At 41.6% G+C, this 13,054-nt stretch overlaps 1 protein-coding gene across 1 annotated transcript; it reads right to left on the reverse strand.

Annotated features, from left to right (window-relative positions):
- Positions 1–253: 253 nt before the first annotated feature.
- LOC134077874 (NACHT, LRR and PYD domains-containing protein 12-like) lies at positions 254–10,842 on the reverse strand. The gene is made up of 10 exons (XM_062533519.1): positions 10,749–10,842; positions 9,311–9,356; positions 8,844–9,143; positions 6,720–8,316; positions 5,416–5,592; positions 4,574–4,747; positions 3,808–3,981; positions 1,345–1,515; positions 644–817; positions 254–305 (listed from the first exon to the last, which is right to left on the reverse strand). Exons 2-10 carry the CDS (start codon positions 9,336–9,338, stop codon positions 254–256), a joined length of 2,847 nt encoding a protein of 948 aa, XP_062389503.1. The 5' UTR covers positions 9,339–9,356; positions 10,749–10,842.
- Between the last annotated feature and the right edge of the window lie 2,212 nt (positions 10,843–13,054).

The following is a 13,054-nucleotide window of genomic DNA, read 5'->3' on the forward strand; positions in this document are numbered from 1 at the left end:
AAAGCAGAGGCTACAACCTTACAGGATTCCTCTGTTAGCTTACAACCAGCAAGTCTGCATAGAGTGAGAGGGCAAGAGACAGACATCAGAAAACAGAATGGTGAACACATTCATATTCTTAGCATTACTATAAACTGTTTTAATTTTGAAAAAAGACATTCTTATTAACATTCAAATAAGGAGGGAAATGAATAGAGGACAATGACTAAAACAATAGTTTCTGTAAGAATGGAGTTGTGATTGAAATGAGTTTTCAGAATCCTCCTCCTGCAGCAATTACAGACTTTGTAGCTTGACAGCTTGGACTGATCAAAGATGTCTTGGTGAGTGAGGAGAGCAGGGACTCCACAGATTGATTTGGGGTTAAGGGCACGATGGAATTGAACCCACAACTTTTCCATCTACTGCACGTTAGCTAAGCATGGAGCTTCTGGTACATAGGTACATTACTCCTGGGTTTCCCCCAGTCATGTTTTCATTACAGTCTGTCAATCAAATGTACTGTTCTGTCCGGAAAAATTAAAAGTAGGAGCTAAACTAATGAATGCAATCCCATGAATCCTCACTTACGTAAAACAACCAATTAATAAATAATAATACAATATACAAATCCTGATTGTGATTTAAGATATTGAGCACATACTGAATTGCTTCAACTTTGCGGTGAGGATCTTCCAGTGTAGCAGTCAACAGCTTCTGTGCTGATTCTCCAGGATGATTGTTGCTCACATCCAGGTCTTTCACACAGGAAGGGTTTGACATCAGAGTGAGAGCCAGTAAAACATAACCTTCATCTGAGATTCCACACTTACTGAGCCTGAGAGACAGATAGACACATAAAACCACATACACAGAGAGAGAGAGAGAGAGAGAGAGAGAGAGAGAGAGAGAGGGAGAGAGACAGAGAGACAGTGTGTGTGTGAGAGAGAGAGAGAGAGAGAGAGAGAGAGAGAGAGTGTGTGTGTGTGGGTGTGAGAGAGGGAGAGAATGAAAAGAAAAGAAAGAAAGAGTTGGTGTGTGTGAGAGAGAGAGCGAGAACGAGAGAGAGAGATTTTTTTTACAATAACACAGTAACCACTCAAAGACTCAGGATTAAGACTGTAACTGAACACTATATTAAACTGAGTCCCAGATCCCCAGGTGTTGCTCATTAATATCACTTCTAGAATTTGATTTAGCATCATGTGTTTATAGCTAACGTGGGGATGTAAACAATATTCTCGCCTAGTATCATTAATGCCCAATAAGTGAATGGGCTTTTTTCTCTGCTACTAAATGTTATCAACAATTAAATTCAGTAAATAAACAAATATCAGGATATGCCTTGCCTTAATGTACACCAACCTTAATATCTGCAGTTTACAGTTGGGACTAGACAGTCCCTTAGAGAGGAGCTGAACTCCAGAATCTCCCAGGTTATTGTGACTCAGGTCCAGTTCCATCAGGGAGTTTGATGACTGCAGAACCAAAGCCACAATCTCACACGATTTATCTGTGAGTTTACAGCCAACATATCTGCAATACATTTGACAGAGTTATGACAGAACTCAACATCATAAGCAAGGTTACTATACATTTTGATTTGCCTAAAAGTGTTTGTGCGGTAAAAACCGTGACAAAATTGTGAGACTGAAATATTGTCTCAGGTAAAATCAATTGTAGTGTAAAGTACAATGTCTATAATCTACTGTAGTCTCAAGTACAATGAGGCCTAGCCATCTTGCATCCAATTAATTACAGTGTTTTGACCTAAAAAATGATAACTGCTTTACTTGGCTCTAATCCAATGACTCAAAAAAAGGGAATCCACAGCGATCGGCAGATACCGAGAAAGGGTCACGGCATGTTCAGCATACAAGGCCTCTAACGAGTTACTCAATTCACCAGCTCCAGGCTCCAATCAGGTAGCAACCAGGGGCGAGGGCTCTCCCCATCTCTATATAAACTAAGTGCAATAAAAGTCGCTCCGATTCAAAACCAATGTTGTTCACAGTTAACACATACTGCAGCGGATTTATTCCAAAGATTGACAAGCAGGCAGCAAACAGTGCTACAATATGTGTGCAAATACTGAAACAATTCACACCTATCTGAGAGAACTAACTGCCATGATGCATATAAGATTACAGAAGGATCTAATAAGCAACATTAAGAAATCAGACTAGCTAAATGCAGGCCTCAGTTTAACTTCAGTTGGCAGAAAGCCTGGCCATCCTCTTACAGTTTTTTTCAATCGCTAACAAGCGTTTGTCCATTCATTTGACACATTTTCAAAACTCTAAACACAGACTCTCACCTACAAAACACGATTGGCCAAATTGATCATTTTCCTCTCAAAAGCACATCCCATGTTGTTACACCACATTTTGTTACATATACACTAACTCGTCATTTCTCTGCACACACTAACTTTACCAAAACACTGGAAACCTGACTCAAAATGAAGTTATTTTGTCAAAGAATGAAGCTTGTTTTCACTTCACAAGATACATGTAGTCAATCAGAGTGAACTAGGTTTCAAAATACTGGCTACTGTTGACATTACAAAAACTGCATAGACTTTTATGTTTCAGTTTTACAGGTATTTGCATGCAAAACATGCAATCCAGCATTTTTACACTACATTTCTTGGTTGGGAACTGTATGTCCAGATGTAATGTTCACATTCAAATGCATTTCAGTAAAAAGCAAATCTTTTTTTTTTTTTTTTTCTGTTCACTAGGCCTACAGGAGGTGCAGTATAAATACTGTTTACAGTAGACTATGATGGAACAGAAAAAGTTTCACAGCATTGCAGTGAAAAAAATATCCATGAAACACAAGAGCATTCTGAACAAAAAACAACAGCAAAAAGCCCAGATAAAAAGGGGGTGAACAAAAAAAGCACAATATTACTGTGTCTAATCTCTGCACCTGCTCCTCTCAGTGCTCCTGCACCTCTCACTGCATCTCTCACTGGGCCTGCTCTTCTCCCTGGGCCCCTTACCTTACTCTTCCTCGTCCAGACATTACAGTGTTTGTCTTTTTTTGTTTCTGTTTCCAAAAACATCACCTCCTCTTTTTACTGTGTAAATGTCAATGTAATAGAGAGCAATAACCCCTGCCACTAGGTCTAAGATAGACTGGAATCAGCTGTGGTTGGCCCAATTTACCCAACATAAATCATCTGTGTGTCAATTATTCGATTGTTTGTTTATTATCAGCTGAGATATATTGCTTTTGAATTGATAACATTGCAGAAGCAGAGGTTTTTAAACTGTATCTAAGGTTTGGAATATTGTTTTAACCATTGTGGGATGTTGTGTGTTAACATTCGAAAATAATACAAAAACGATCCACTATTTTGTTGAGAGGTATAGTTTGTCTGTTAAGAAAATGTAAGCATTGTGAAAATGTATTCACTGACTGCATACTGTGTGAAAACGACATGAAATGTGTGAATGGTATGGCCACAAAAGACCGATGCTGTGCTAACTGTGTTTAGAGTTTTGAAAATGTGTCAACTGAATGGACAAACGCTTGTTAGCGATTGAAAAAAAACTGTAATAACAATATATATTAAATATGACTTTATCTTACAACAGGAAACTCTAAACTCTGAAGAGTTCATGCTGAATTTCACCTGTTGGGCCTTCCTTATACACCTGTGTGGAACTGTAGTGATTCACTGTGAATGTGGGCTGTGCTGAACTTGGTAGGGCAGTAGGTAGCTTGATCAGACCTAACTGAGAGATCATTTTCAGTGTGGACAGGACAAGATACCAGATAGAGATGTGCATGGTACTTGCATTAGATTTGTCAACTGACCTCAGTGTCTCCAGCTTGCATTGTGGAACTCTTAGTCCTGCACAGAGCAGCTTCACTCCTTCATCCTGCAGGTCATTGTCACTCATGTCCAGTTCTCTCAGATGGGAAGGTGTCCTCTGCAGCACTGATGCCATCATTTCACAGCTTGCTTTGGAGAGGTGACACTGATTCAGCCTGTTTAACAAACACAGGTGATGTAGGAGTAAGAAATATACAAGGGTGTTGGTAGGGAAAATTATGTTTCTGTGGTTGATGCAGCGTTCAATCTTCATTCCAGTAAAAAACAATAACGAAGCATGTGAAACAAACTCAAAATCTCTCCCACTTGTCTGATGCGTCTCACCTCAGTTTGCTTCCTGGCCCTGAATGAGGCCACCGCATGGATACTTGGTTACTTGTGGCAAGGCATCCAGTCCATCATAGACTATATAGTTCCCAACCACCACCCAGTGATGACAACACTTACTTCCTCAATACACTTACCATGTATTTGTACAAATCAACGGCTTGTGACAACCTGCAACTTGTGAAATGACTTGTCATAAGAACTCAACGTGAACTGAGGGTTCTGTGATTCGTATGAGATTGCTTCTCATCAGACGAGTTTAGGGGACTGTGTGCCATCGCTTAATTTTGTGTAACTTCCCTTTTTTTGGACAGGCTCTAGGTAGGGCAGTAGCTTTATCAGACCTAACTGAGAGGTGTGGACAGGACAGGATACTAGATAGAGATGTGTATGGTACTTGCATCACATTTGTCAACTGACCTCAGTGTCTCCAGCTTGCACTGCGGTTTTCTTAATCCTACACAGAGCAGCTTCACTCCTTCATCCTGCAGATCATTGTCACTCATATCCAGTTCTCTCAGATGGGAAGGTGTTCTTTGCAGCACTGATGCCATGGTTTGACAGTTTGTTTGGGAGAGCTTGCAGTGATTTAGCCTGTTTAGAAAACACATTCGATTTTTGAAGCATTTTAGGGATCCCAACACCGCTTGTCCCTCACCTGAGGTCTCAGTATTGAAAGACCTCAGGTATCACAGTATTGAAGAGTTTCAACGACTTACTCTAGATCATATTCAAATAAAATTTGCATTACTCATCATGATATGTTTTTTTTTTTAACTAAACACCTGTCTTACTCCCTTACTTTTGAGTCCTTGCAGTACCTGTTTACAAAGCAAAACAAATCTAGTTTCTGAGGCAACAGCAATTAGCAAGTGAGCACATGGTGAACAAATTCTTCCACTAACTAAGGGGCCTCCTTCCAAGTCCAGCTTGTAGCCTGGCAAAAAAAAAGCCTGTCGGACTCGGGGTGCTAAAATGTCCTGGTTTACACCTACCACCATTAAAGTGTGGTCTTATTATTGCCCAATCAGTAAGAAGACTATAGCCTAAAGCATCAAGTGTGTGTGTGTGTGCATGCGTGTCAGTCAATCATAACAGTCTGCATAATCTTTGCAGCCATCATTACACAAGCCTAGTTGCACCTTGCAAGTTATTTATTGTCTATTGTGTTTATTTGTTTGTCTATTATGTACAGCATTTTTCTGTATTAAGGGGTTAATATACAAAATTAGTCTGCTAAATAAATTTGTATTCATACCCACCAAAGTTTTCTTGACACTTTCACTACAGGAAGCATTCGACAGAACCCTTCCTGTGATCTCAGGTATTTCTTGAGATCAAACTCCTCCAGGTCTTCAGTTGACATCAGCAGTACATAAGCCAGAGCTGAACACTGGGCTGGAGTCAGTTTCTTCTCCTCATCTGCTGACTTTATGTACCTAAGTAACAAACACAATATTCGTCCTATTTCTGAGATTTCAACAAGCCTCTCATCAAAACAATTCAAAGTAACATTATTTTGCAGTGTTTCTTTCTATTGAAATTAAAATCAGAAGAACAGTGCATGAGAAGAAATTGTTGTAGCTGCAAATAGAATCACTGGATATTCATTTCCCTAAGACATACATTTCACACTTTGATGCATTATGATGATTGTACAGTAGTACAACATACTATGAAACTGACTAATTCACAAGGAGCCATTTTATGACATTAAAGGAACATGAACTGCCCCCTTTGTAAATGTTCAACCTACTGGTAGTGGGTACCCATTTAGTACTAAGGGGGTGCTCGGTTTATTTTTTAAAAAAGAAAACACTATCTAAAGGGTCATGTCCCGAACCGCAACAACAGCGTTACAATGCTATAGCAGGTGTTCTGGGTTCAGAGACTCAACTCTGTTTATAAGTCAATTGGTTAACATTAAAATGAGGATGGATCTATTCATGTAGCCTACAGTAAAAGGACTACATTGTGTTGCTTTAATAACTGTCTTTAACTGTCAATATCTAGCTAGGGTCATAGCTAATTTGGCTTTTATTTCCATTATTTGGTTTATTCCATATGGTTCAGGGTCATTCCATGTCAAATCAACAGATTTTAGTAAAATGTCCTGCCCATCCCGGATTTTAATTCCTGGCACACTGTTTCTCTCAGAGGTGGCTTAAATCCAGATGAATACAAATGAAGTTGATCTCACCTTCACTGTAATTAGTGGCTAATTAAATGATGGAGGGGTAATAAACATTGACCTGCATGAGGTTTACAATCATCAATCTGACTTCACATCAATGTCAGAACATACGACAATCAGTCATTTTTTTAGCATTTTCAAAGTGATAGCAAAATGTATTATGGCAATAGAAATGACTATAATTGAGTTATATTAATTTGATTGGATTCATTTCATGCACACAATCATCCCTTTCCCAGGCTTTCCTTTCCTTTCACAATCAGTCCTATCACCACAACAGTTAGATGTATGTAAATAATAAGCTTTTTTTTAATCAAAGCTAGAACACTAGCATTGAAACTTGCAAAATGAACTTATTTGTTATTTAGTTACCTGTTGATTTCCTCAACCAGTGTGTTGTCCCCAAGCTCATTTAAACAGTGGAAGAGGTTGATGATCCGTTCTGATGAGATGTCTTCCCTGATCTTCTCTTTGATGTGTTGAACTGTTTTGCTGATGCTCTCTTCTCTGATGTATAAACGTGGCAGAATCAAATCTAGTGGGGACCGGATTGTAGGCTCCAACATTGGAGCCAGTCCAAGAAGGAAGCGCACAAAGAGATCCAAATGTCCATTTGGGCTTTGCAGTGCTTCATCCACAGCAGATGTGTAGAGGTGAACCCGTGAGTGTTTGGACAGCCAGCTGGTCTTCTTCAGTGTATTCACTAAGGGGCGATTGGTCCAGTGAGTTGAATTTTTCTTAAGAACATAAAGAGCTGCCAAGAATTCCTGTACGCTTAAGTGCACAAAGCTGAATAGCTCCTCTCCAGTTGAAGCACTCGCCACGTTGAAGATCTGAGTACAAAGGCCAGCCCTCAATGTTCCAGATGCAACATCAATACCACACTCTGTCAAGTCTTTCTCATAGAAGATCAGCGTGCCTTTCTCTAGATGTTTGAATGCCAGTTTCCCAAGCTTAACAAGCAACTGGCCTTTTTCTTTTGCACTCATCTTGCCCTTGTATTTTTCATTCATTGTTTTGATCTGAGTTACACTATAAAGTGTGTACATTTCCGTCAGCGTTTTGGCCCCTTTTCCTTTGCTCTCATTGCTCAGTATTTCATCCTGTACGCTCGCTATGATACTGCAGAATACTGGAATGTGACACATGATGTGAAGGCTTCTGTTCTTTTTGATATGATCAGTGATACTGTTGGCCTTTGCTGCATCCTTGATGTTCTTCTTAAAGAAGTCGATTATTTGTGTGTCATTGAATCCTCGCACCTCTGTCACCAAGTTGAAGAGATCATCAGGGATCAGACTGGCTGCTGCTGGTCTGGTTGTAACCCAGATGAGTGCAGAGGGCAGTAGCATACTTTTAATGAGACTAGATATGAGGATGTCCACGGAGAATTCTTTGTCAGGCTCAGAGGTCCACTCTTCAAAGTTCAGCTGGAGTCTGCTTTCATCCAAACCATCAAAGATCAAGAGAATTTTGCTTTCACTGAATTCTGTAATTGTTTTCAAATCTTTGAGATCAGGGTAGAATAACAAAAGAAGACCTAAAAGATTCAAGCATTTACCTTTCTTCAAGTTTAGCTCTCGAAATAAAAAAACAAAAACAAAGTCTATGTCTTGATTTGATTTGTCATCAGCCCAGTCCATGACAAACTTCTGCACTGAAACAGTTTTTCCCACACCAGCAATTCCCAAAGTCAAAACTTTGCTGTAAGATTTGACTTTGAATATGTCTGCTATCTTGACTTGTTCATCTTCAGAGCTTGGTCTAGCCCCAATTTGTGTCATGTCAATTGCTGCCACTTCATGTTCACAACTGACTCCTCCAGTGCGGCCCGTTACGATGTAAAGATCAGTGTACATGTCTTGTACATTGTACTTTTTATCATGTTGGTTTATAGTAGAAAACCTCTGTTTTAGATGGTTCTGAAGCTTCAGTTTCAGTGAAGATTTTGTAACTATCTTTGCAGCATCTTTGTGAAGACAACAAAAATAAAATGTACAGTATACCTTATATGGTTATTACTACATGTATAATCATCACCATCATCAGTGTAGCATTCTACTTTTACATTCTACTTTCCTTTGCCTTTCTTGGGTGAATGTACTGTAGTTTTAGCTAAACTTGTGATGTACACCTATCATTTTAATCATGTAGCATCCTTTAACATATTCATATGTGCTATTAAGCATACAGTACATGATTTACATGAATAAACTGTTGTAATATGCATGTAACACACACACACACACACACACACACACACACACACACACACACACACACACACACACACACACACACACACACACACACACACACACACACACACACACACACACACACACACACACACACACACACAGCCTATTTTAATACTTATGTGACTGGTTCCAATAGTGAAAGACACACACACACACACACACACACACACACACATATTGTTAATATGGTACTTGACCCAGTGGTCAAACATCTGACATACAGTAAGGTCCTTACCTCCTCCTTGCTGTGGCTCAGGCACTGCTGGGCCTGGTGCTGAAGGCTGAAGATCCTCCACCAAAAGAGGGTCATGAGACTTCAAAGCCTCATAGAACTTCTGTTGGGCCACGGCTCCTTTCTTCTCCAGCATTGTTATAAGAACATGGCTCTGTTCTTGACTGGTTAGCTGCTTGTTCTGCACCTGTTCCCTCTCTAGACGAGAGAGAACACTGCAACGCTCCAGATCGATCAGAAGAGGTGCAAGGAGACCAAGTCGCATCTCTAGCTCCCCCTTGTGTTTGCTGATGAACCCTGTGTCTGATTAAAAAAAAATGGTATAAGAAACTTGTGATGTGATTTGTTTAGTCTCCAAATAACTGGTAGAGATAGATAGATAGATAGATAGATGGATACTTTATTGATCCCCAAGGGGAAATTCAAGAAGGCTAAGGATCACAAACATTGGAGATAGGGATCAAACATACCTTGATCTTCTGATACCAAACTGGCCATGGCTGTGGTAGTTTGGGGCTGTGAACATCATTTCATGAAGAAATAAGATTAAACAGCTCTGAACTGAGATGATGATCATGATGCAAAGTTCAACACATGTGTCTAATCTAGTGTCCTGTACTTTGAATGCTGGCCTAGAGAATCTTCTCTCTATATGTCATTAAACAAGTCAAGTACTGTGTAGGTCACTGTGAGCAGAGTCACAAGTCACAAGGCAGCAGGCCCAGAAACAGAAGGTGACCAAATTTCCAAGATCAAAACCAGTGGACATGATCTCAAAAAATTGGGAAAAAATGGGGACATTTTCAGTTTGGCTATCAATCTGATTGAAACACATACAAGTTTAACCTTCAAAAAACAGGGACATCGGTTGTTTTTCTGTATTTTCCCGGGGACAGGCGACCAACAACAAGGGATCACATGGTCACCGGAGCAATTTGGGGTTAAGCGCCTTGCTCAAAGGCACAACGGTGGAGGCCGGGAATTGAACCGACAACTTTCAGGCAGATACACACTAGCTCAGCTCCTTAACCACTACATTACCACCACCCTAAACTAGTAGCCTACCTATCTCAACATTTTGTTGGATAGCCCAAATCAAATCCTTGATCGAGGGATGATTATTGCTAATACTTCTGCTCCTCCCTCAAGTAGTAGGCCACACCCATTTTATCTAGTCTCAAAACACACCTGCCCACATTGTATCAGTACTCCGTCACAGTAGCTCCAGACACAAGACAAACTGGTCTAGTGACTGTTGTCAGAGTTTGTGGGCCAAAGATAGACTTGCCCGTCTCTAGACTCTTAGACTACATAACACAGGTGTGGCACTAGAGACCTGCCCGTCTCTAGACTCTTAGACTACATAACACAGGTGTGGCACTAAAGAGTGTCATACAGAGTCACTGAGGACACAGTATATTGTTCTTTACTAAAATAAAGCCACCATTAAACGTTTCTGTCTAACAGAGAGATGGAGACACACACACACACACACACACACACACACACACACATACACACACACACACACACACAGGGAGAGAGAGAGAGAGTGCCTAACAGAGAAGGAGATGCATGTGTAGCAGGCCTAGAGCCAATGCCAAAAACAATGTGATGCCATTTTGTCTTTTTTTTCTGTGTGACTGTCGATATGTGTGATATACAACCTAGTAGGCCGACAACCTGGTAGCATAATTCATCGTGATTACAATTACTCATGTCAGTATTGATTTAAGTTTTGCTACCGACCTATGATCCTACAATCGGATTAGGATACGTGTGTCTGTGAGCCATTTGATGTTCAGGCGAATAAAAATCCTGTCAGCCACACCCTATTCAACTCAACAACCCAACAACAGAATGTAGCCTGTCTACACAAAGTCACAATCTCTAGAGGATATTACTCACAGCAGTTCAGTCTTTCGTTGTAGCTTCGTCTTTCCACAAGAATGGACTACATGTTCAAGTTGATTTCCTGATCCTATCGTTTTCATCTGTGCGCAGGTGCTTTTATCAGAAATTCTGAAGGCTGGCACAAGCCCTCAGGAGGTGGACTAGACCAGAAAAGCCCGTTTTGTTACTGAAGAGACATTTCCTTGAAGGCATAGATACAGCACAGACCTACTGCTACTCCATGCAAATGAAATATGATTCTACTTTATCATTATTTTCTTTCTGGCTAAAGAGAGCTTAGCTCAGACTGATGAGTATTGACATGGCACATCCTTCAGAATGAAAGAAATAAGAACGATGGTAGAAGGATAGTAGCCTATGACCACTGTGGTGCTTACTGTCTCATTGAGTGTGATCAAATGCTCTGCATCCCTTGGTGTAAAGCTGTGTTCCTCAGGTGTTAAACCTCTCCTAGGTGGCAGCTGTAACATACTACACCCTCCCGAGCCCTCAACACCTCCACCAATGGCTTGGAGCAGAGCAACCCTGTGACCTTTGCACTGACACTGATAATAGCACTGACAGGGTCGGCTCAGATGGACACACCACCAAGTGCTCAGGAAGCTGGCAGAGGTGCTGGAGAAAAGTGGGCAGGAGGCAAACAAGCAGAGTCCATCAGAGAGCCCACGCAGGATCCACTTCCTCAGGCAGGGGGAACCCGCAATGCAGACCAGCAAGAGACCACCCGCCAAGCTACTAACACCAGGGGCGGTGTGGAAGATGGAAGTAGACCTGGGTAGGCAGCTCCAGTTCCCACAGGAGATATGCAGCAGCACCTTAAGACCAGACGTGCTGCTGTGGTCTGCAGCTGTGAAGGCAGCAATACTGATGGAGCTGACAGTGCCATGGGAGGAGGGACTGGAAGCTGCCTACGAGAGAAAGAAGGCCAAGTATGCAGACCTGGTGGCGGAGTGCAGAGAAAGTGGATGGAGTGAGTGTGAGGCTGTAGCCGGTGGAGGTGGGAGCCAGAGGCTTTGTGGGCAGATCAACATCACGCCTGCTCAAGGACCTGGGACTACGTGGAGACACACTGAGCACATCCACCAAACAGCTCTCTGAGGAAGCAGGGAAAGTTAAGCCACTGGTAGGCTACATAAAACACACATCACACACACACATACACCTCGTACCTGTTACGTCATGAGGTGGCAGGCCACATAAAACACACATCGCAAGCGTACCTGTGTTGGATTCTTTAGTGGTTTGCGTTGTGTTTCAGTTTCAATGTTCTAATGTCTGAATTGAAGCTGTTCAATGAAGCTTGACGGCTGGATCAGGATCGGCGATTGAATGATGATTTATTGTAGTTGGTACAATCAGTGAATAACAGAACAGAGTCTAAGTCTCGCTCAGTAAAATGAACAAAGTCCTCGTAGTGTGAATTGCTATCAAAAGCGTGGCGCACAGTATCTTCGCGACGATGCTGCACGGTTGGCTTCTCGATCCGTCTCCGAGTCACATCCCTAATACAAATTTAGTTATACATTCTAACAGTAAACAAGTCCACGTATAGGCAACAAGTTAGGAAACCAGTTCAGACGCGATGGCTCCGGCCCTCGGCCCATGTTATCTGGAAGTTCCAAGCAACAAACTCTGACGTAAACAGGCCTACTTGTGCACCTAATATCAGAGCTTAGAGCTTGTCCCATTCTATGATGAACACATCAGAATACAGTACGAATACCCCAGAATTCAACACCTGTTATGTCATGAGTGTGGGAGGCTAGAGAAAACACACATCACAAACACACACACACACACACACACACACACACACACACACACACACACACACACACACACACACACACACACACACACAGCCTGTACCCGTTACGTAATGAGTGTGGTATGCTACATAAAACACACATCACACACACACACACACACATCCTGTACCTGTTACGTAATGAGTGTGGTAGGCTACATAAAACACACATCATACACAAACACATACACATAAACAAACATATCACCAAAGAACAAAGTCCATGATCAATGGTGACTAGAAAGCCGGAAGCGCATAATGATCTTGAAAAGTCCAACAGTCAGTTACTGGGCTGTATAGCTTGATGCTCTTGCAACAGTCCTAACTTAAAGCTCAATATGAAGTCCATGGGCAATGGGCAGTTTAGGCCTCAGGGAAGAGGACTCCCCTGCCGTGCACAGTCCACCACAGGCACCGCTGGAGGTGCGACAGGCCTAGATGGAGACGGAGGCAAAAGCCAACTCCTTCATCCTTCATCAAATGGCTGGGCCTA

Source organism: Sardina pilchardus, chromosome 1 (genome assembly GCF_963854185.1).
Source record: "Sardina pilchardus chromosome 1, fSarPil1.1, whole genome shotgun sequence".
Taxonomy (NCBI): Eukaryota; Metazoa; Chordata; class Actinopteri; order Clupeiformes; family Clupeidae; genus Sardina; species Sardina pilchardus.

What these genes read in the sequence shown, in the direction of transcription:
- LOC134077874 (XM_062533519.1), bottom strand. Translation starts at nt 9,338, where the DNA reads ATGGCCAGTTTGGTATCAGAAGATCAAG. An exon ending in CTGGTTGAGGAAATCAACAG is followed by an intron (nt 5,593 to 6,719) that starts GTAACTAAATAA and finishes TTTGTTACTTAG; the next exon opens with GTACATAAAGTCAGCAGATG. An exon ending in TGCAAGCTGGAGACACTGAG is followed by an intron (nt 1,516 to 3,807) that starts GTCAGTTGACAA and finishes AATGTATTGCAG; the next exon opens with ATATGTTGGCTGTAAACTCA.